The sequence below is a fragment of the Lates calcarifer genome, linkage group LG18 (assembly GCF_001640805.2).
Source record: "Lates calcarifer isolate ASB-BC8 linkage group LG18, TLL_Latcal_v3, whole genome shotgun sequence".
NCBI classification, from domain to species: domain Eukaryota; kingdom Metazoa; phylum Chordata; class Actinopteri; family Centropomidae; genus Lates; species Lates calcarifer.
The window spans coordinates 1456295-1480433 of record NC_066850.1 but is presented as its reverse complement, the minus strand read 5'-3'; the positions used below and the strand labels follow the sequence as shown (position 1 = coordinate 1480433).

At 43.5% G+C, this 24139-nt stretch overlaps 1 protein-coding gene across 1 annotated transcript; it reads right to left on the bottom strand.

Annotated features, from left to right (window-relative positions):
- Positions 1–831: 831 nt before the first annotated feature.
- Positions 832–22183, bottom strand: lrrc17 (leucine rich repeat containing 17). Its single transcript, XM_018685191.2, has 5 exons — positions 21775–22183; positions 13668–14045; positions 11931–12417; positions 4190–4345; positions 832–1772 (listed from the first exon to the last, which is right to left on the bottom strand). Exons 2-5 carry the CDS (start codon positions 13938–13940, stop codon positions 1330–1332), a joined length of 1359 nt encoding a protein of 452 aa, XP_018540707.1. The 5' UTR covers positions 13941–14045; positions 21775–22183; the 3' UTR covers positions 832–1329.
- Between the last annotated feature and the right edge of the window lie 1956 nt (positions 22184–24139).

Below are 24139 nucleotides of genomic sequence, written 5' to 3'. Positions count from 1 at the left end.
AGGATGGATGCTCATTGCCTGAGACAATAAAGATCAACTTAATTTAAAACATCTGTGACTGCACTAAGAAACAGTTAAGTTAAGTTCACATGCAACCCAGTAAACAGGAAAAAAGTCTAATCAGCCTTAAGGCCGAACTATGCCAAAATCACTTCCTGCAAACTAAAGTACTTGAGCTGACAAGGCTCCCATCCAAGATATAATCTGTCTTTGTATTCAGAGCCAAGTTGGCAGGTCTTATTTAAACACCAACCTGGGAGTCATGTAGCTGGACATGCACTGATTGTTACTTTCTGATTAATCTGCCTTCACTTCTATTCATTTAATCATAAGTGGAGAACAATCCAGGTGTAGCCTCATCCCTCGTCTGAAATGAAAATTCCATCCAGCAAGTGATAAATGATCATTCTGTTAATATAAAACCATTTTATTCCTCCTCAGTTACATTCTTAATGTGAGTGCCAAGGAGTTTTGCTTAAGTGTAAGATGATCTGTGTTTTACTCTTTCAGTGACAGCAGGAAATTACTTCTCCTGGTTTAACATGGTGTTTGGCTTTCAGAGGGAATGTGGCAGTTGTGAGCTCATCTCCAGGGCACTAGGTGGCGCTAAGTGACAATCAGTGAAGACTACGTTTTCTGCTTTTGGTTTCCAAAAAACAAACAAAGAACAAACTCACTGTAGTCACTGTATGACGCAATACATCTGCTTCCCATCATATTTGGTGGCCAACTGGTGGCACAGTGGGTAAACAAGTTCGACACCTTGTTTACCCACCAAACTTTCGCCTTCCGTCCTGTCTGGACATCACTTAGTAAAAACACATTTTCAGAAAAAATAAACCCAATTTTATTTCCAGAAAACAGGTAGGACAATATCATACATTATTAATACAAAAGACCAAAAACTACCTTTTTTTTTAAAGAAAAAAAAGTTTATCCTGAACTCAATATCAAAATTACTATAATAGAAAAAAGAGAGCACCTGCAGTTCATTGTGTGGGAAACTGATACAGACTGAATGATCTGTAAAAAAGATAAAACAAAAGCTCAAACAACAATTCCTAAACCTTTGCTTAAAGGTAAACTTAGCAATATGACGCTGTAACTAATTAATCTTTAAGATGTAAAATGTTTAAAGAGACATCTTATGACCAAATAATGGATTTCATCCCAGATTTGTACTTCTGCTCCTGGCATTTGTATTTGAATATCAAATCACTGAATTATTAATCCATATTAATCCATTCTTCAGCCTGTCCACAGACCACTTTCTTGTGTAGATTTCGCTCCATATTAAACACCACACCAGTCCACTGATCCACTTCCACTTTAACTCAGCCTGATGATCTCAAACTGTTTGGGCTTCTTCTCTTTCAGGGGCCGAGGCAGACGCTCACCAGGCCCTTCAGCCGTCTCCGCCACCACCTCCTGCGCCTCATTGTCCGACCCTCCCTGTCCTCCCTGTCCCGTGTCCATCCCTTCTGTTTGTTTATCCTTGGGGCATTCCCCGTTGTAGGTCTTGACGTAATCCTCGACGCGCCAGCCCTTGAACTCCTGCGGCTCGGAGCAGATCAGGCCAGTGTAAGAGACGCCGGGGTGGTGCTTGAGCCAGTAGATCAGGTAGTGGATGTTGTAGTCGCAGATCCAGGGGTTGTTGCCCAACAAGAGCTTCCGTAGGAAGTAGAGGTCCTCCAGCACGCCGTACTGGAAGTAATGGAGGCTGTTGTTGGACAGGTCGAGCTCACGGAGGTACAGCAGGCCTGCGAATGCAGCTGGAAGGGAAAGAGAAGCAGAATAAAATGAGTTGGCATCTTACACTTCTCTCTGAATACGACCAAGATCACCGTGTCTCCCTGGACACTTCCTGTTTGGCTTGGTTTTTTGAGCCAATCAGGGTCAGTGTGTTATTATCACCTGGCGAAGACAAGAGGGACATCAGTCTGCATTTGGAGTTGTGTGTCTGGTTGTCTGTCAAATATAAATCCAATATTCAGTTTCTTTTTTGCTCTTTTTTTGGTCTCCACCAATTCTGGAAGTGTACAGTAATGATAACCTTAAAACTGTAGGGTTTACAGCAGAGGTTGGAAATTCCACACACTCTGAAGGCTAACCGTTAACTGGATGTAATATTTGAACCCAAAACCAGTTGACCTGAATTGATATAAGACATGATGATTATTTCCGGCATATGGATGTGAATTCAGCTGGGCCTCAGGATCATCAGAATCGAACTAACTTGAGTTAAAAAGGTGATTGCTGACATCCTTAAGAGGTTCCAGACACTGTTAGCAGTCTGCGTCTCTTTGGTTGCACATGCATGTGTGTGTGTTTGAGTGGGAGTAATGGGACAGTGGAGACTGTTTCACGCTGTCCACCAGCCTTAGGCCCAGCTTTGATCTCTGAAGAGCGGAAGAGAGCAGGGGAGGAAAATGGGAGGAGGATGGAAAAGAAGAAGAAGAGGAGGGGGAGGAGGAGGAGAGTGTGCAGAACGTATAGAAGTAGACAGTAGAGAGTAAAAACATCGCTGAGATAGAGACATGAAAGAAAAAGAAAAATGGACGCTAGGGACTGAGATCCTTCCGGCTTCTATTTTTGAACAGATAAGTTACTATTACCGCATCATTTGACTGTAAAGACACAGATAGAGGGAGCTATAGGAGGGAGAGGAGGAGGAGGAAGTAAGAGACGGCTCGTGGGACCACATTAGCTCCTGTTCATCAGCTTTTTGAGCCACTGTGACCACAGGAAGCTCACGTTAGCACGAGATAACGTCTGTTCACAGTCTTGCCACTAAGTATTTCTCTTCCCTTTAAATGAGAGAAACGATATGAGAGAAACAAATATTATGTCCAAATATTCCTTTAATAGCCATGCCTCTGTTAGCTAGTTGGTGACATGCAACTTTTTCCATGATTGTTCCTCCCATCTGTTCTCTGGTTAAACCATCCTGATCTCCCCATCCTCTGAGACTACTGTCAATTCATTTTTGTCATGGATCCAGAGGCTGCTCTCCAACTATTTTAATCAGCACTCCCACCAGGATCACTGATCCATACAACCCAGCATAATAACCCTTTCAAACCCTGTCAGACATTTTTCCAGCTTTAACGTACGTGCATTCAATTTCTTTGAGATAACAAAGTAACTGGCACAAGTTCAGTCTTACTTCATTTCATTCACCTGACAGAGGTGGTAAATTAATGTTTTAACCTCTGACCCCTCAGGCTTGAAGTCCCACTTTTACATAATTACATGCTCCTCTTGTTGTTGCTTCACTTACAGTAACAGAAAGGAGAGTGTTAAGAAATGCTTTTTGGAGTGGATAATTTGGATTCATTTGGAGTTCTGGATGGGTGGAGTCCCCACATTGTGACAATTCCTAAAATGTCCAAGTCATTTGTGACAGGAATGTAATTGACCTTCAAATCCACTCTACTTTCCTGTAACTGTCTCAATAATTGTTTTGTCTGTTTCAGTGTTGTCCTGCCTGGAAAAACCACAAAGAGCTGGCACCAGAACTGGCCAAAACCAAAACTGTTTTCATTCATATGTCTCTGGTCATTCTCCACATGAAAAAGCATAAACAAACAACCTCTTGAAAACCATTATAAACATTTTATTTCACTCGTAATATGAACAAGATTAAAAGGAACAATGATTGAGACCATATGACACCAGCTATCACAAGCTCTCAGAGTGTATTTTTCAGTTTCCAAATAGTTTTTTTGAGGGGAAGAAGATTGTTTAAGTGTGTTGGAGGGTAATGAATAAAACAGCGAGGTTTTGTAAAGGATTTCCCTGATGACATGAGCCCAAACATCATTAGCTTGGAGGGAGTAACTCCTCTATTGCTGTGGCAGAATTGGTATTCAGATTCAATAAAAGTGATCGTTTAGCTGTAAAATTCAGCAGTTCACAAGCAAAAACCTCAAGATGAGAGGGCAATTTTTATTTAAATGTGTGTTTTTCTACTCTGAGAAAGTCTACCACCCCACAAACCTCAGATTTATCTTGTAACTCCTGGTGGGAGTCTCCTCCCCGGATAGTTTAACCCACATTTCAGATCATTTCATCATTAGAGTTAACTGCTAATGTAGCAGAAGCACAAGTACTGTGTCTCAAAGAGCCCAGATGCACTGTATGCGCTCGGGTGTATGTGAGGTTATGGAGGGCGGGGCTGTGGCGTTACCTGTGTCTATATGATGCAGGCTGTTGCTGCTAAGGTTGAGCAGCTTGAGCTCTTTGGACAGCAGGAACTGTTTGGGCCTGAGATGTTTGATGATGTTACTGGACAGATCCATCTTCACTATGTCCGCCGGCAGGTCAGACGGGATGTGATTCAGATCTGCAGGAGCAGAAAGACGCACAAATATAAGACAAGAAGGAAGGAAACACACTGCACATATGAACACAAAAATATAATGGTGCATTCATGTATAGATGTTGATAGGTTTACAGGATTGAGGCAGATGTGCACAGATGCAGAATCAGCAGGAGAGCTGGTAACTTAATCTGTCTGCATCTTTATACATTTTCAAGATGCTGTGTGGGTTGTGTGCAACATTTAACATTTTCAAGATGCATGTATTACACAGTTTCACTCCTGCGCCAGGGAGGAGTGTTTCCACTCTCCCCGATTGTTTCTGGCTTCACACACACACACCTCATAAGAGAAGACACTAATGTATGAAACAGTGATTCCCCACATATTCCCATCTTGATAGCAGATCCCTTCTGGAGTTTTAAATCAAAAGTCCCACGCTCAATCACGTCTCACAATTGTTATATCATCCCTACAGTGCTGGGACAGATAAAATATAGATTTCTCACTGCTAACATGTTTTGTCCTAAAAGGTAAAACCAACAGAGCTGGAGCTTGAATCTTGAAATGTGCAGCTTCTCCCCAGAGAATATATAGATCCAGATTCATACTGAGAACCTTATTGGACAAGTTCTACTTCTGGGATTTCAGATGTTGGATCAAAGCGTTTTGAAGTTCAAAAATTTACATGGATTTTGAGTTGGTTTTGTGGTTCTCACAACCATTACACTTGTTTCACCTCTAGAAAAAAGAGAAGACATCTGCTGAACTGATCATGGTACAGTTCAGTTTAAAACTGAGTAGGTGGTCCCTGCAACATCTACCATCAAAATGCAAAATGAACATGGGTGATTGTTTCTGAAGCAGTTTGCAAAATGGTTGCAGATGAGAGGAAATGTGAATGCTGACTGAGACGTAATCAAACAGTGTTTATTTTGATTTAAATGCTGGAAAAAAAGATTGTGTGAGATATGTGTGTGGTTGAGCATTCATGCATAATGTGTGTGGAGCATTTTCCTGCATCTATTTATTTGCACAGACATGTATAATTTGCTCAGAAGAATGCTTATGGACGCTTTTATAGTGCAGATGTTGCAGTCTTTATGCACACGCTTTACTGCAACAGATGTTGCAGCCAGTTATCCCGAAGGCATGTTGCTGTAAATCTTCACCGACTCTTAAGAAAATATAATTACACACACACGCACAGGACATGCTTATACAGCATGTGCACATGTAGTCAACACACTCAGGAAATGTATTTGTTATTGTTTGGTGATGTGATACAGTGATAGCAGGCAGAGACGTTTACTGAAGCAGGAACAGACCCTGGAGACTGTCAAGTTCCACATTACAAGCCATCAGTCCTCCACAGTGAGAACTGACTGAACTGAATTGAATCCCATCCTGCCTTAGGTGTACATGTGTCTGCAACTTTGTCCAAGCAGATATGCAGATTAGAAAAAGCTGGAGGAAAATGTTGGCAAATTCAGTTGCAAACACCAGACTCAAATTCCCAGGCTCCCTGAGTTGAGAAATGAGGCTTCAGCCTTTTATGCCAAAAAAGCCTCTGTCCAAGAGCGATACATCTGCGGTCTTGAGTGTTGTACAGTCTAATCAGGATAATCCTACACTGTGTATTCAGCAGCGACAGTGGGTTAGGACTGGATGAGTGGTGCCTGTGACCTGCAGGTCGTGCAGTATGTTCCCCTGGGTAAGAGCGTAAGAAAAAGCTGTTCCAAAGATGGAAAGGGAGCTATTATCTTGTTATCTTGATTTGCTATCTTAAGTGTTCCCTCGCTCTTTTAGCACTGTTTACTGGAGCTACATGTGTTGTCAGGAAGTCAGACATTTTATCAGGAGTCAGGAGTATCTTGTGATTTTTAATGGAGCAAATCTTACAGATAAAGTGTAAAGCTCTTTCCTATTTTAACATCTGGCGTATACCTTGAAAGAGAGAAGGAGAAAGACAGTGAACATGTCAGGAAAAGTCAAAGTTATTCATTCATAACTGGGCTTGGACTGGGTTACTGCCCAGTCTGCTGGAGTCATTACTTTGGTGCACATGTGAACATCTGTCCCTCTTGGATTATTCTGTCCAAAAAAAGAAAAGAAAAGGAAAAAAAGAGAAGAGAAATGAAAAAAAAACCCCAAAGCTTTGTGTTGCAGCACTACCTGAGAAACTCTCTGCTTCTTCTGATTATAGTTAAATTAAAGCACCTGCTTTAAGTCAAAGTGGCAGGCTGGACTTACTTACTGGAGCAATTTAGTCAGTCATCTGCCAAAACATCCTATGGAGGTCCCATTATAAGTTAAACACATGTAGGCAATGCATTAGTGTAACGCATGGGTCACATGCTGCAGTAAATATAAGGTTTTCTTTACACAGCTTTAGAGCTAAGCTGTTCTCATGATTTAGTACTGTGTAGAACATTAATCTGGACATTTATCTATATATAGCCCACTCCAGAGGGTATGGGTTAGCACTACTGATGATGTATATGAATGCATAAGCTACAATTTAAAGAAAAGTCTGTAGCCTGGTTGTTTTGCCTTCCTTTCTGCACCATATATTCCATAAAATGTCTTTAAGTGGCGCTGTTCTTATTCCCATCACCTGCAGGATATATTTCATTAGAACATTAATACTGAGCAGGTGGTGCAGTATGTTTAATACTGTTTGGACAGTAGAAAGGGAAGCAGTTAATTTTTTTTACAGTGCTGATATGATTTCTCTGGGGTCAAATGTGCGTAGTGCAGTGAATTTTGTGGTTTGGACCAACGCCCCAGACTTGACAGGAAGAGTCATTTCTTGAAGTGTTTTCTTAAAAATCTTAAAGATGTGCTGCATGGTAGCACATAGGTGGCTGTGGATTTGTTCATATTTAACACAGGCCCTTGTCAGTTTAACCTCTGTATACTGTACCTTTATCAAGACGAAGCTAAAACCTGAGCAGGGTTTGGATCTTTTCCATCACTAATGTTTAAGTGCATTAGTGGATTTTGCATGTGGGTCATGTCTATGTCATCATTCTGGAAGAAGATATAGAGGCAGAGGTAAAGCCTTCTCCAAACATGCTGACATTTTTGTTTATATGATATCACTATTACAACGACCAGAGATTAGCGCTAGCTGTCATGTACTCCCTTATACTGATAGCCAAGGAGGTTTAAGTCATGCAGCATTGAAAAAATAAGGTTTGTTGCCTTACTGCTTTAACTCACAGTGGATATGGACTCACTGCCAGCAGCCAGTTAGAAGCTTAGCACCAAGACTGGAAACACACAACAAAGCACACACAGTAAATCCCCATAAAATCTCAACATGTCATTTTATGAGACAATGACATGTTAAGATATATAATTACTTTTGGACAGAGCCAGGTGTGCTGCTTCCCATCGTTTCCAGTTCTTCAATCCAGCAAGAGAATGAACATATTAACGAAAATGTCACCTCTGCTTAACACAGTTTTACAAACAAGTATAAAGATGCACTCCTTGATTTCGTAGTTCCAAACAGCACTCCTTACTTGGCTCCTTAAGTGAGTCCTTGAGCTGACAGTTTGAAACTCTTCAACTGTTTTATTTTTGCACAGTTTTCTTTCTCTATTTCTGCACATCCCAAGGAATAAATCCAGTCTGCTTCCCAATGCTTTTTTTGGAATAGTGAGAAAAGAAAGAAAAGAATCCCAAGTTATATCCATCCAAATCCTGATCATTGAACAGTACCATGGCTATCATAACAACTGGTTTCAGTGGAAATTTTCAGTAACTCATTACTGTTAACACATTGTTTCTGTGACCTCTTTGCTTCAGCCTGAAAAATGTCTTTGGAAAAGTCTGAACAGAAGTCAAATATTAGTGCAGTTCCAAGTGTAGACAGGAGTCAAACCTGGCAGACTCTGCTGTCCAATCTTCCTGTTCGTAGGAAGTGATGTTTGATACGTTCCTCTTCCACATTCATGCTTTCTGCCTTGGCCTCTTGCTCAAACGACGTTGTGGATGATTCATTTTTTCTGCTGACTAACTGCCCACAGCCTGTGCACCAGGACGTCCAGGGAGAGCCTGACATAATGTAGTGCATGTGGGCATGTGTGTGACTGGGGAGCTGCCAACACACCGTATACATGAGTCACTTTTCAGCTGCCTTGTTAAATGGCCTGAAGTTTATATGGAGGATGTGTGGTACTTCTGAAACCCATGAGTTCTTGACCTTATGAGCACAGTCTTGAAGTCCAGAAGTAGGCCAAACCATACCACCCTGTAGATGGGTTTCTGCACAGCAACCAAACAACAACAACAAAATACAATATCTAGAATGAGGCGGCTGTATTTAGTCATTTCACATATGCCAACATGACTTTTTTTAAGCTGACGTTACTTTTTTATGCTAACGTTGTGTAAGTGGACCCTCTGTGCTTTTAACTCATGTTGTCTGTTGACAGGTATAGGGCACATGCCTTTTTTTTCTGTTAGCATTATCGCTGCTGCTAGCCGCCATTTTGCAGTGGAATTATATTTGACATGTAAGATAGCTAGAGCTGGTAGATGTCTATGAAAATAAGCTAATCCAGGATATATACAATTTATACTGAGTTCAACAATGTGTCCTTTGTGTAGAAAGGACTTAAACAGAAGTAATTTGAAGCCATGTTTTGATATTACCACAGAGTCCACATCTCATTCTTGAAAAGCACAGCCTTAAGAACTCCCATATTAACTCTGGCCACTCTGTATAGCATTGATCTCCAGGGAGCATGATGTGGAGCCTGAAATCTGCTGTGGTTCACCTCAGAGAAACAGTCTGCAAACCAGAGGGAGGGAGACATGAAGACTGGGGAGGAAAACAGGGAGAGAGAGATCAACAAAAGGAAAATATAGGGTTCACAGACCGAGAGATCAGAGTATGTTTCCACTCTGCTCTGGGATTTCTATTTCTTGCTGCTTCCTTGCTTCTCATCTCTCACCCTCTCCACAATGTATTTTAACTTAATCTTTGTATTTTTAGACCACTATCATTCATTTCCTTTCTCCGAGTCCAAGTGAAGTTAATTAAGTTTTGATGCTGTCGGTCCTGCAGCTGCTTTATATGGCATGTTCCTGTGCCAGGCCGGATCACCAACCAGGCAAAGAGTGCATATGCAATGGGACCCCAGGCCGAGAGAGGCCCCAGGTTCAGAGCATGTCCAGTGGTTTTGCTCATTTGATTCACTGCAGATCTGGATATATGCCCTGTGAAGTTGGCTTGTAAACAAACCAACAGTTCTGTTTACATCCAGTGTTTCCTGTATCTATCCTTGAGGTCAAACAAATGCACTGTATGCATTTTTCTTTCCACATAAAACATTTACAAAACCAATGTTTTAATACTTTAAATTCTACATTGTTCACATCCAGGTTTGCCTGTTAGCAGTTGTCTTCATCTTCATGGACTTTGTTGGACTGTTGATGTGTTCCCTGCCTCCACAGGGCAAAGTGCAAAGGCTGACATTTGTTTCTGTTGTCTTTCTTTGTTCTTACTCTCTCCTGTCTGCTCTGGTGACTGGTTGCTGACTGTTTGTAAGCTGTGTAAGTTACTTATCCAATACACCACTTGTGTGTCAGTGGTAGGTGGAGTGGTCAGAAATGGGTAATGTATTAATAGAACATAAGAACAATGATGCTCAGAGTTTTGATTATCATATTGGATTAGCAGGCCCATATCATACTGCAGCATACCACACTGCTAGCATCTGTAAGTATTTAACTCATTGAACAGACTAAAAAGGAGGCAGAGAAAGCACAGCATGTAATTATATAATCTACCTGTGATCAGATGTCACCGTGATCGACAGCTAATACAACCGACGCAACTAATGAAAACACTGTTGCTGGAATCTAGTGCAGTGAAAACAACAAAATGAAAAGGCTCGAAACCTCAGCTGGTATCAACTTACTGCACAACGACATGGGAGTCCTTGCAAATCACAACCACACACTGAATATCATGCACAACAGCTGTAGTATGTTAGGCAATATTCACACATCACATATTGTTTTCATGGTGGGGCATGGTTTAGAAGAGGCAGGATGGAGAGAGTTATTACCGGGCATTAAAAAAAAGATAATGATGTGGAGACATGGATGAGAGAATGGGCCTGTGAGAAAAACAGAGAAACCTTATAGTGCCTCAGATAAAGAATCTCTTCAGAAGTCCTACTGTAGAAAAAATATAATTAGGAAAATATGCGAAAAGCCTCCTCGAGCATTTACAAAACACAGACGCTGCATTGTGTGGCTTTGGCTTGTAGATTCTCTGTGAAAGATGGCTTTATTAGCCCTGCATTTATAGATGCATTCAATTACCCATGCAAATATAGGGGCTTACTTGGTTTGAATCATGGACACAATAGACAGTCGACAGTGGATGCTATTTGTGGCATCAGAGGAGCCATGTTTTACACTTTGAAGAGGACAGAGATAAATGGATCCAACAAACACCAAAAAGACGATGAAAGGGAGAAGATGAGAGAGCAACTAAGTATAAAGAACCCACATAAAAGTAACCAAGAGTCATCTTTCTGCACAAATTCAGAATCTCTGCCTCTTTAAAAAGCAACAAAATGTTTATGGTGCACTGGAGAAATTACAGCCACAATGATAGCAGCGTCAAAGTGACATTTTTAAACAGAGAGAGAGAACCAGATGTGAAAACTGGAGGAGCTGAAAGAAAGTTGGAGAAGCACTCGCTTCCTCTCTCTCATCCCTTTCTTTTGACTGACGCCTGCCTGTTTCAATCTTTTCTGCAGCTTTCTGGCCTCGCTGACGCTGTGTTAAAACTCAAAACACAAACAGACTGAGATGTTGGGGGTTATTCCTGCCCTCTAAAATCTCTCAAGGGGCACACATGTGCAGGAAATGACTGAATGTATGACTCAAATTAGAATACAATACAACAAAAGAGCTGTATTTGCAAAAATCAGAGAAGTGTTGAAGACCCCAAAAGCTTCCTTGAGAATTTACACAGCACAGACGCTGCATTGTGTGGCTCTGGCTTGTCCATTCTGTGTGACAGATGGCTTTCTCTGAAGGGCATTAGAGTGTGTTCTTTATTTACACACAGGAAGGCAAATGCCAAAATGCAGCTCATTGAAATGCCTGAAAAAGAGCATGAAAGAACAGGCTACCAGCCTCAGACCCTACTCCTGTCCTCTCAGGGGGGCTCAGACGCCACCTGTGGCAAACTTGATAAAACAAACAAGTCTAATTGCTCAGCCTGGTTGAAACCAAAACATTAGACAGCAAAAATAATTCTCATGCCCAATTTCACTACTAGAGACTGCTGTGCAAACCTAACAAATGCACCTTTTATACAAGGCATTCCTCTGCCAGGGCAGTGTGTTTGTTATTGGTGTTTGCCAGGAAAATCTCTTTTGTCAGACGTTATGGCTGTTGAATAAGTAGCAAAGCTTCAGCCAGCCATTCAACTATGCTTGATTTCACTCGGTAGAAGAAAAGTCAGAGCATCACCAAAGTCAGTAGGAGTCATCCTCCATTATCTGAATGTGTAATCTCTGCTTCAGATTTAATGATGCAAGATGGAGAGATTCAGAACTCGATATTGTCTTACCTTTGTTGCTACAGTCGAGCAGAGGTTTAGGGAACATGTAGGTGTGACACATGGACGTGGCCTCTGGCTTCTGTTTGACCGGTGGAGGCCTTGGTCGCCCCCCTGGCCTCCTGTCCACCTGGTTGTCACCCTCACACAACGAGTCCACGTTCAGCTTCTTCAGCTTCTGGCCCATTAGTAAAAGAGGCTCAGCGCACTTGGCGTAGTTGCCCAGGTTGCGGTTGCTAGGCACCTGCAGCTTCCTGACCAGGCTGTCCAACGAGCAGTGGCAGCTCCAGGGATTGTCATAGAGACGGAGGTAGGTGAGGCGGGGCAGGGGGAGCAGGATCTCCTCGGAGGCTGTTCTCAGTCCGTTGTGTTGGAGGAGCAGGGTGGTGAGCTGCGAGAGGCCGCTGAACGCTCCGTCCTCCACCATTGAGATATCATTCTGCTGGAGGTCCAGGCTCTTCAGCTGGGTGAACTGGGAGAACATGTTGTCCCTCAAAACCTAAACAGACACACATACACTGTTGGTTTTGTTGCCATTGTTGTCTAAAAACATTCTAACATCATTTAGCTTTTATTGTTTATTTTTTTGTTAATTTGTTCAGCTTACTTCAGAGTGATTGAGGAGAGAGACAGGAGAGAGAGAGCAGCAAAAAAACATCCAGTTCTCTTTCACTCAGTAATCATTGAATAGAGAGAATGGGTAAACTGTGCAATCAGCAGGAATAGCTTTTAGTGAAAACAAACTCTTAGCTTGGTGGTCAGTTCAGACCTCAAGGTCCTGACTGAGATTATGCCCCTGGATCAGCTCCTGATCCTCTCTCACCCTTTCAGTGGGAGACTATTTCTCAGCCTGCAGTTTCTGCTGATGGTCTTTTTGTAGCTGCAGACTCCAGATCAGCTCCTTCTGGAACTCAGTGAGAAGACACTCTACCTACTTGATCTATTTAGTCTGTGACGGCCTGGTAGAGAGCTCCCTGACAGGCAACATGTTGCTCTGGTATCTGTACGTGAGCTGTCAACACCTCAAACTGGGTGTTATCTCACCTTCCTCCAGTTTCTCAGCTCACTTGCCAAACCTGATAAAATCGCTCTAAAGCTCATTGTTGTCACTGTCGGTGGTCAACCGCTCATCCAAAAATCCACATCGCTGGGCCCTCAGCAACACACCCACAAGGTTCCTCACATATCAGGTATTATAGCTTTAAAACTCCGACCGTAGCTTTAATGATTTTGTGCACTTTTATGCAAAATCTGACAGGGCCAGATCTCCAGCTAAAAATAAAACAAACCCCACTTTGTTCATTCTTTCCCTTAATAATCATTCATTCAACAAACCAACTCTTTGAACTTGAATGAGTGAAAGTGCAGCTTAATTACAGTCATTTTTCACCGATTTGATCAGCGTTTATAACTTCTAATTCGTCCTCATTTATGACCTCGCTGGCAGAGCATTTTGTTTTGTTCCTCTCAACACCTGTGGCACATATCCTGCGTGCTCACTCACACATACAGAAACCTACACACACACACATACATAGCAGGAAAATCTGTCTTTGATCTCAGGACTAAATAAATGGTCCACAGATGCTCACGGTATCAACAAGCTGGTTGGGATTTGGTTCTTGGTTGGAGTAAGAAGCTTGAGACTCTAACTGTTACAAAATACTGAACTAGACATTCCCTCAGTCTGTTAATTGAGAGGTGTGTCTTATATCTGGAGAGCAGCAGGTGGTGTGTGTCTGTACGTACCTGAATCTTGTTTCTTGCCAGCAGCAGGTGGTGAATGTCTTTGGGCCAGTCCTGCATCACGGTGGTCAGCTGCCTGTCCTGGCAGTCCAGGTACTTCTCCCCTGCCTCCATGTATTCCTTACACTCCTGAGTTTGACGCCTCACGACCCCCGCCCTGCCCCTGCCTCGCACGCGGCCCCCGGCGCGTCTCTCCGCGGCCCCCGACCGCGGGCCTCTCCGGGGCTCGGCCAACCGGAGGAGCAGCAGGAGGAGGAGGGTGGCGAGGAGACGCATGATAGGAAGGAGAGAGAAGAGGGAAGGGGAAGGCGCTCGGTAATCAGGTCAACCTTTTGGAAGACGGGATGATTGGTGTGACCGGACACGGGGGGCCGGTCACAGCTGTGTGTATGAAGGGAAAAAGAGGGGAAGAGAGAGAGATCTTCAGTGTCCAGTTCACACAAACTGACTCATGATTTAGCAATTTAACCATGTAGCTGACACTTGACCTCTGCAGGTGAGGTGTGGGGACATTTTGCAGGCACAGGCAGTTAGTGAACCAAGCCACATTTTTAGCTAATGATGCCCCACTGTTGTGGCTTTGAAGCTCTGAAGAAAGTCAAAATGATTTTAGTCACAAACACAATAAAATACACAGGGATTCATCTTGGTGGCTGGTCTAGACTTCCTGACAGCTGAAAATGCTAACAGTGCACATGTTGAAAGAATTAGTGGAGAGGTAGCACAGGAGGAAAGTGAGGAGAGAGGGAGAGGGGACAGGAACAGGGGTTTGAAGGAGAGAAGGGGATGTTAGCATCTTAATGGTTAAAGTGTGGTCGTAGTAAAGCACTTTTCCTTTTCTACTGTCAACTAAACAGACGAGGATGTTCTCTCTTCCTGTCTTCCTGCCTCCTGATCTTATTACTGTTCTCTCTCCCTGCTTTCACTATTGATTACTTACACTCAAACATCTCTATCCACTCACAGGATGTTTACATTCTGAGTGTTTACGGGTGCCTGTGTGTGTTCTATAGCCCAGTGTGTGAGTCAGTCACTTTTAACATGTGTTTCTGTATATCCCTCGCAGAGAAATGTTTTCACATGTGGAAAACTCTATTTAACATTTAGGATTTCATTTCTCTGCATCTGCCTTTATTTGAATATTAACTTGTCCTCACATGATCCTTAGCCCAGAACCACTTTGATTAAGATAAAGTTCAAATTTAGGCACGCGTCGTGCTGTTCCTCACCAAGAAACAGTGCAGCACATATCATCATGATACCATTCTTCTCATCCACCTTTCCACCCAAAGCAAAATATGCAAATTTCCAAAAATGTCAATCCTATCACTTAAAAATCACTATCTGGCTGTTCTGTCCTGACTTACTGCCTCTGAATCTTTCTCTCTCCTTCTTGCAGCCAAGCTGTGATTTGTTCTGCCAAACTGTGAAGCTATCATCAGCCACAAATATGAAAACTGCTGGACTGGAAATATGAATATTTATAACTTAATAATGATGGTGATTGTCATTTCTTTGCCACACAGCCACTTGTTCTGGACGCCCTGCTCCTGCTGATTGTGTGAATGTGTGTGTGTGTTGAATGGTAAAATACGTGAGTCATGGGTCCCTGGTGTGATCAGAGGCAAAAAGGCAAAGCCCACAGGTCTGCCAAGAAACGCTCTGCGCACACACACACACACACATGTGCACACAGACTCATTCCAACTGTACCAAACCGCAGCCCCCTTACAGCCTTCCAGTGTCTCATACAGTGGAACAAGCCTGTCAATGCAGATGGTGCCGCTCCATTGTGAATAACAGACTGGGCATGTTAGTGACCTGCAGGCAGAAACAGCTGAGAATGTATCTTTCCAGTCCAGTGAGTGCGGCCTGACTGTCCCGACTATCAATCATCTCAAAAGAAGCAGGCAGTGATACACTGAGCTCAACAGCGACTGAATCAACTGGTCTTTTCAGCCACCAGCTGCCAGTGTGTGTCTGACTGCATCTGTCTTTCTTTCTCTACACTTACATACAAGCATGCCCCTATAGATGTGTGTGTGCTTGTCCGTTCAAATGCTTGGATGCTGTACATCGACTGCAGCCACATGTGTTTGTGTCTGCGCTGCAATAATTGCACAGCTGATGAGAGACATGTTTCAACACAAGGCGAGGCTCGTGCCAGGACAAACAGCAGACTGGACCAGACTGAGGTGAGAGACGGGTTTTGAGTAGACCCAGACACGTCGTCTCAGGCTCGCTCACTCAGTCTGGTACAGGTGGTTGACACACGCTGCTGTGAGCCCACTGCACAAGTGGTCCTGCTAGAATTAGAGATTCAGGTTTGAGCAGAACACACTCCTCCAGTGCAGCGAAGCCACATCCTCCAAAATACACATCATGTAGAAAATATTAGGGATGTACGGGTGACAAATGAAAGGAAAAACCAACACTGTCCACAACGCAGCCATTGCAAACCTCCAGAGCAGCTTTAGTACTCTTTGGCTTAGACTTTCCAAGTTTCTGGAACTCTGCTGAAGGATGAACATTATTCTTCCACAAGACGTTCGCTCATGTGGTGTTTCAATTATTGTCATGGGGAGCGCTGTCTAACATGTTGCTTCAAACTCTCTCACAGGTGCTTCGTTGCGTTGACATTTGGTCACACAGCATACTCTATAACCTCCTCTTTTAGGAACATAAAACAAAGTGAATTTCTCTACCTATTTGTTCAGGTTTTTCCTTTAATTCGTCACTCCTCTAAAAGGTTGAATAAATAAAGGATGACTGATTCCTGTGCAAAAATTAAAAGCCACAGTTCCTTCTTATTGCAACAAGCTGATGAAACCAATCACTTTACTCATATAAAATTTCAAATTTTAACATTTTTTGTCTCCACTTCCCTCTATAATCAGTAAACTGTCTCCAAAACCCCTTGGAGCAGTGCTGGTGCTGCTCAGATCTTTTCCACATCACAGCTGTTCAGAAAGGAAAAGTCCAGCCCTTCTTAGAAAACTGCAGCCTCGGTCAGCCTGCAGAATCCCAACACACATTCCAGCTGGGACCAAAACAAACCCACTTGAGCCAAATCCATCCCTGCGGTGCACCTCATGCCCATACCAGCCTGAATTAGTCCCTTCCAGCCTAGTATTATTCCCCACCCCAGCTCCCTCTGGTCAGTCCACACCAACCCAAGGCCATCTCAAAAGAAAAACCATCTCCCTCTGTCTGTAAACATCTCTTAATGTTTCCTCAGGAGCATTGCTCTAAATACCACGCAGACTGTTTTTGTGGCCATTGTCATCTGTCCTGAACAAGAAGAAAGTTTGGTCTGGACATAGAATGTGGCAGGAACATCTCTCTCATTTTGGGCCTTGGAAAAACAAACTTGTGAGAAGAATCTGAGGCCAGTACGAGAAAAAGAGAAAGTGGTAGGTGACATTTCCACACTGTGTGCACATTAGTGTTAGCACTGTGCAAACGTTGAAAGAATCAGCGACAGTGAATACATGTCCAAGATAAATGTTAAGAAACCACTGATGTAAACTCTTGCACTTAATTGTCCCTAATTTTATTTAACTGTCAAATATCACATCCTCTTGGACCAGTCTGACAGTTTGGCAGGTCTCAGTGCTAACTGGCAAATGTTAGCATGCTAACATGGCTAAGTATAGCTTCACAGAGCTGTAGCTTTAGAGACATTATTCGAGAAGTGTTATGTTTTTATTGTCTGAAAACCAAATGAAGCAGACTCCCAGGCTCACTCCCGTGTGTCAAACACATTATCCCATCAATCATAATTCAGCCCTGACAGTTTTATCAGTTTGTTCACAGTTTAGTGAAGGGTCCTGCGTTGTAACCAGAGTGTAGCCTAAATGCCTCATGGTCACCTTGTTAACAGTAGTGTTGTTTGGTTTTTATATTGGGTGCTACTTATTAGACATTTTATTTTTTGTTCACATTCCCAGCTCCATTTTAATACTTTCACATTTCAGAACACATTAGGTGGTTTTTACAGGGAGACCACAATCACACAGCCCTGCCAGCCCGAACCCCTGAGAGGAACGTACAGTGAGTGTGATTATGTCATGCGTTGTTGTGATGATAGAGATCCAGTTAGTGGCGTGCACCGAACAGACACATGCTGTATCGCTGTGTCTGAAGCTGCTGAGCAAATGGAAAAATCATTATTCGGTTATTTTGCATTAAATCTTTCGAATGGCTTTTCTAACCAAAACAATTTACCGAGTCAGTCTTTTAGACAAGTAGAAGAAGGGAGCACCCGGCACCAGCGTGCTCTCAATAAAAACAAACCACTGAATAAATGCTTAAGTCTGTGCAGAATTTGTTTTGGGAGCAGCAAAGAGAGAAGGAGAGTAGACTGAAGTATCATGTGTCTCCCTGCTTTAAAATGCCTTTATCTGGAAGTTAACAACCCTTTTTCATTCTTTTGGTCCTCATGCTCCACTACATGTACAGTAGCACACCACATACATTAGAATGATATAACGCAGGGGAGTGAGTGTTGCATAATGAAGTGGGACGTTTAATTTAACCAGATGGTTTGGCAGGAGTTCAGTGGAGACAGGCCAGGCTGAGAGGAAGTTAAACCCCTCTGCCAAAGAACCAGAGGTCAAAGTGCAAATGTGTGAATGAAGCAGCAGAAACCTCCACACACACACACGTAGACATATAAAATAGCATTACAGTATGCACATATACAGCAGGCACCCACACAGGAGAGGTGAATGGAGATAAAACACACACAGGAGACACATGCTGGCCCAGTGTGTGCGTCTGTGTATGTTTTCTGAGATGTCTGCGGGTTCAAATGGGTCGTCTGGCCTCAGCAGACCGGAGGAAACACAGCCTCCAACATCCCTACCACCTACGTAAGGAGGAGGGGGTGAGAGAAGACGAGGCACTGACCGAGATTAAGAGAAACACAGATGGAAGCGGCTTACAAATTTAAAAACCATTTCCAAACAAGAAACCACAGGGCGAAAGCGAAAGACAAGAATGGACCTGAGGAGCAGGCTCAGGGCGAGATTAACGTCAGAAACTGAAGTTACACAGGACAGAAAAGTATCATGATGTGAGCGAAGGGGAAATTCCTCCTGACAAAGAGGGGAGACGGATTTGTCTGGTTTCAGGTGACACTGCTGTGTCTCTGTTAATCCAGGAACACACAGGAAGAAGTTCAAACCCATCACCGACTGAGGAAAAGACACAACGGCACGTATTACCAACAGTGGAGTTAGTCAGATGTAAATCTGTGGGTTGAAATACACAGATTCTAGGCTCCTGGCTTACCATATATACTGTACATCACCATGAAGAAAAGGCAGGCAAAATGAGCTGAAATTTGACCCAGAGGCTGAGTAATAAGCAAGATCTACCTATCCATGTCACCTCCTCTCACCCGCAAAGCCTTGAGGCTGCACATTCTCTACCTGCGCTGTAGCTGAGGCTCTGCGCGCTCCAATAACACTGGACGGGCCGCCGGGGGTGGAAAGAGTTCAGACCTCCAGAGGAAACACAGATGAGAAACACAAGGGCCACTGTGTTGCAGAGAGAAAGTGAGAACAAGCAGGGGAGGCTGCAAAAACAAAAACGAGCTTTTCTCCTGCAACAGAAAAAATGTAAAAAATCCAGGTTGTATGTTTAGATATATGCAGGGATTTAGAGAGTAGAAACAAGGAGCAAACTTATGAGTGAGTTTAAAAATAAGCCTTCCTCTAAGATGACCTTACTTTGTTTGGTTTGGGCTGTTTCCTCTCTGTTGGTGCCTAAAGGTCTTTGGCTTGTTACGTGTGACAGCCCCCACACCCAGCTACGAGACGAAGAGGGATATAAGGAAAGAATGACGGTAAAGAGAAGAGGAGGGAGAAAAAAAGTCTAACCACAAACACTGAACCCTAAACCAGCAGATGAGACAGTGACAGAGACAGACATATGCTGTGAATGTAGAGAGAGAGAGCGAATGAGAGAGAGGGGACCCTTACACATCCCTGAGAGCCTAATTGGAACCAGACAAGTTGATTTCTGCTAAAAAGGAGAGGCGAGAAAGAGGGACAGAAAAAGAGAAAAAAGCAGAGAGAGAGAGAGAAAGTGGCACTTTGGTTTTCCAGGCAGGGTCAGAAGTGCTGAACTCACAAAAAACTAACTTCTCAAAGAGGATGTTTGAAGGAAACTAGCCAAACTGTGTGTCTGTGTATGTTCCTTTGTAGTATACCCATGTGAAATCTGTTTTCGTCTGTTCTCCAGAGTCCAAACATAACCACCAGAATAGTAAAAACATGCCCTGAAAAAGGTCAGTGTCTCATGCACACGCTGCTCAGCAGGCGTCCGTGTGGCCTCCCCCAGGTTTCTTTAAATTCATTAAACATGGTGTTACTGTGGAGCTGAAATGTGTCAGGTTTACAAATTCTGCGACAGAAAAATGAAGAGCCGGGAGAAGGGATTTATTTTGCTGTTATGCAATATTCCACTGTGCTTACTTATCTGTTCTGTTGTATTCTTCACTTGCTTCATTAGAATCAGGGAGGTGAAAAACTGTCATGGGATGTTTCACAGAGCTCAGACACACAGACACACACAGTGTCTTCCCCTGCCAACCAGCTATGTTGATTGGTTTGGACTGGCGCCAGACACATCTGCACTTTAAACACACACACACACACACACAGAGAATTCTCCCTCCTCTTACTACAAAGTGTTCCACTTAAACTTAACTGCGGCAAGCTGAAACAGCAAAAATCTAGAGTAAAAGGGTCTCTCTGACTTTGTAATCAGACTAAACTTGCAAGTCAGGATTTTCTCCCCCCCCAGCCCCCTTTTTTATTTTGCGGCGCAGAGGGAAACCACACGTCGCTCCGCTCTGCGCTGCAACAGGCTGGAATTTTACTGAAAGTTACACGGGGACATGTAAACTCCTACTACATCTGTATTATACAGCAAGCTGTGCAGCAGCCCTGGCATCCTTTTGACTATTTTGTAATCATGACAAATCCTCACAGCTAACACCAATTCCACCCAGTACTATTTCACTTTTAACAACATAGGCTTGGCTGTGTATTCAGCGCACATTTAGTGGACGTGGGTATCCAGAGTTTCTTACAGTACAAAGAGTAAGTGGATAAATTAACCCCTCACTCTGGCAGAAGAGCTCCTTCTTAGCTCTATCCATTTAGCCACACAGAAACATCCCAGCAGCGTTTAGTGCTTTTGAGTTATGGCGCAAGGGGCCACCAGCTAGTTTCATGACAAAAGCATTATGGAAGCATCTAAAATTAGCTTTTAACTCTGAGGGGAAATCAAGATTAATGCGAGGGTGCAGCAGCCGTCCATAAACTTGGCACGAGTCAAGCAACTCTGAGAGTGGTAGAAGAAGAAGAGCTTACTTCAGCAGTTCAGAGCTGGTGATGCAGCTTTAATGTAACAAATACTATAACACATTACAACTTAAACAAACAGCAAAAAGGACAATCCAACTGAGATACTGCACAGTCAGCAAACATGCTTCCCATCCTGTGAGTAGCTCAGCTCTGTTTCATGTCATTCATGTCATTATAATGTCATTGTGCTTGTGCAGACATTTAAACTGAAGATACATGATCAGTGTCTGATACACACACACACACACACACACAATGTGCTGTGGCTGATACTCAAATGATTTGATTAGAAAACACATAGTAAGTTTTCAGCATGACCTCATTGCATCCATTCTTTGTCTTTGCAGTCACTATCAGTGCATGCTTGCAATGTCTAAGGAACAAAGGAACAGCCCGGGACAAGGGGAAATCACACTTCTACTAAAAACCTCAGAAAAACATTCAAGAAGAGACGGAAATAATCCTTTGGTGGATTTTATTTCATGGTCTGCAATCTAATAACTGTTTCACATCAAGATTGAAATAATGATTTTTTTTCCCCTAGCCTTCAGGGATTCAGATTTCATCACCAAGAACTAAACTCTAGTGCCAAACTATCTTGGCCAAAAAAACTTCTTGCATCTTGAATATTTTATCAGGAAGGACTGTGGGGTTTTCTGTCGCTTTGCAGCTGCAGAATCATTTGCAGATGGTCAGATCTGATGGTACAGGATGAAGGTTTCAGTTCCTACCTGTGCAGGGACAGAATCTGGCTCGGACTCGTCCACTAGGACCTGCAGATCTCCGGTTGGTCCCGCGTCCCCGGCTCCTAATCCTGTCATGAGCGCTGCGTCCAAGCCAAGAAAATCCTGCCTGGCTGCCTGTAAACTTAAGGAGCCTGGAGTGAGGCACGAATGACTGGCTGCTTCTCCAATCTCTCTCTCCCCCTCTCTCTCTCTCTCTCTCTCTCTCTCTCTCTCTCTCTCTCTCTCTGGTTGCTGTGCTGAGTGATTGACTACTGCCTTATACAAGCTGCCTCTCTCTCTCTCACTCACTCCCTTTTCACCCACTCAGCTGGATCACACCGACAGTGTGAAGAGAGGCAGAGAGAGAGCCTATGAGGAAAAGAAAAGCTGATTCTCAGCCACAAGGCTGCGTCTGGTGTAGCATTACACACACACACATATACACACACACACACATGCAGGAGGACTGCAACCTTTCACCGGTTGCCCTCTGTTAAACCAGTGAGCTTCCTCTCAGATACACTTGCTAATCGTCCTGACCGGGGCTGGGATGGCATCTGGGTGGCACGCTCACTCACCTCTGCCATGTGCCACCCATGTGTGGTTTTTCTGCGGTGTCACACTCCCCAGGCAAGAGGAGGGGAGAGCAGGTTTGTTCCAAAACAGCCTGGATCCATGTCCAGTATCTGCCTTTGATCACTGCTTCCCTGGAAGATCTCCTCTTTGTTATTAGGCCTTGGAAGATGTGATCCCTGCACATGCTGCAGCAAACACTTGTGGTGATTTCACAAGGTTTTGTGTGCAGTTTGCCACACTGCCATTAAGTTGCTCATGAGGTGAAACCGAACACTTTTCTGGTCTTTTATTTCTGTCCTGCCACTTCTTTAGCGATCATCATTTGAAAGTGATGATCAGTGTAAATGAGGCTAGTGCAGGCGGAGCTGCTAACACAGCTGTAGATTTTTATTGAATCATGAAGAACTGATCATCCAGTTTTTGATGTAGCTACTCTGTTATGTAAGAAAAGTTTTAATACACAGAATTCTTTAAATCTCTTTGACCTTCTGCAGCTCCATGTGTAATTGTTTTAAACTGCAGTGGGATACATCTGTATATTTACTTATGAGGCAGGGAAGATTCCCACAGTGGCTGGACTTTCCCTAACCACTTGTTACTAACATGAACCAGTTGGCCTCTCTGACACAAGACAGCTCCCACAGGAATAGTTTTGTCTACTACTAAAGGGCATTCTGTGTAATTCTACGGTGCCAGCAGACAGTAATCCCTGATAATCAACAAGCTACTGCCTGCTCTGTCTTTCTCTCCTCTCTCCACTTCTCGGGATCAACAGTGAGAGAAACAGCTCCATATTAGGACCACCACTCTGCACCGTCTTAAATGGATTGTTTACTGCCAAACACTTCAAACAGCTTGAGGGCACTTACACCAGAACAACTGTCTTTGGTAAAGAGGAGGAGCTGGGATGGAGAGCGAGGGAGTTCATCTGCAGAGGCTGTGAAGCAGTCAACCTGTCTGTTTAGCAGCAGACAGTGGACATACAGTAGCCCCCCCCCTTCATGAAAACACCTACTGTGCATGCACATCTGCAGAAGCATGTACGGAGGATACTCAAAAACCTTTGCCTGAGTGTGTGTGTGTGTGAGAGAGAGAGAGAGAGAGAGGGCTGTGTGTGTGCCAGGCCAGCTGCAGTGCCAGTGGGGAGGTGAAGGATGTGCGCCTTATTAAAATGCCTCCATCACATTCTTTAAAGTACCAGGCTGACTTTTGAACCCAGTGCATCCCTTTCAGACACTTTTATAGCCTCTGTGTACTCTATAAATGTCTGAATAAATCTCGGATGAAAGCAAAATGTCTGAACACGTCTAATTTAGTCAGCTCCAAGGCATCTTTATGCTTTGTTATATCCTATCATAGACAACATCAAAAAGCAAAGCAGACAAAGGTTATAGTGTTTCAAGCCTCTACAAGTTGCTGCCCTGAAATGAATGAAAACCAACGTCCTCCTGGGAGGTCCATCCATCTAAATGCCATTATGATTTATTCTAATTGTATGTTTTGGTGGCTGGTTGTAACCTAAACACGAGGAAAAACTGCCCTCCACTTTGGCTAAAGCTGCATTCCCTCCTCTTCCAGACTCTCTCCTCTGGGAGAGCGTGTTGCAAACAGCAGCTCCAGCGCTCTCCAGCCCCCGAGAGTAAAGGAGCAACTCCCCAAATCCTGTTCCGGCAAACTGCACACGTCTTCATTCCTTCAGTATCTCTGCCTCAGCTGTCAAGGCCGATGGAGTGAGAGGAGATGGGTGTGTGCAGACCAAGCATGTAGACTTGGTGTCAGGAGTTTGTGCTCGCAG

Coding starts and splice junctions, on each gene's coding strand:
- lrrc17 (XM_018685191.2), bottom strand. CDS start 13,940: ATGCGTCTCCTCGCCACCCTCCTCCTCCTGCTGCTCCTCCGGTTGGCC. Junction 12,418..13,667: donor TGGCAAGAAACAAGATTCAG/GTACGTACAGAC, acceptor GTGTCTGTTTAG/GTTTTGAGGGACAACATGTT. Junction 1,773..4,189: donor CCTGCATCATATAGACACAG/GTAACGCCACAG, acceptor TTTCCCTTCCAG/CTGCATTCGCAGGCCTGCTG.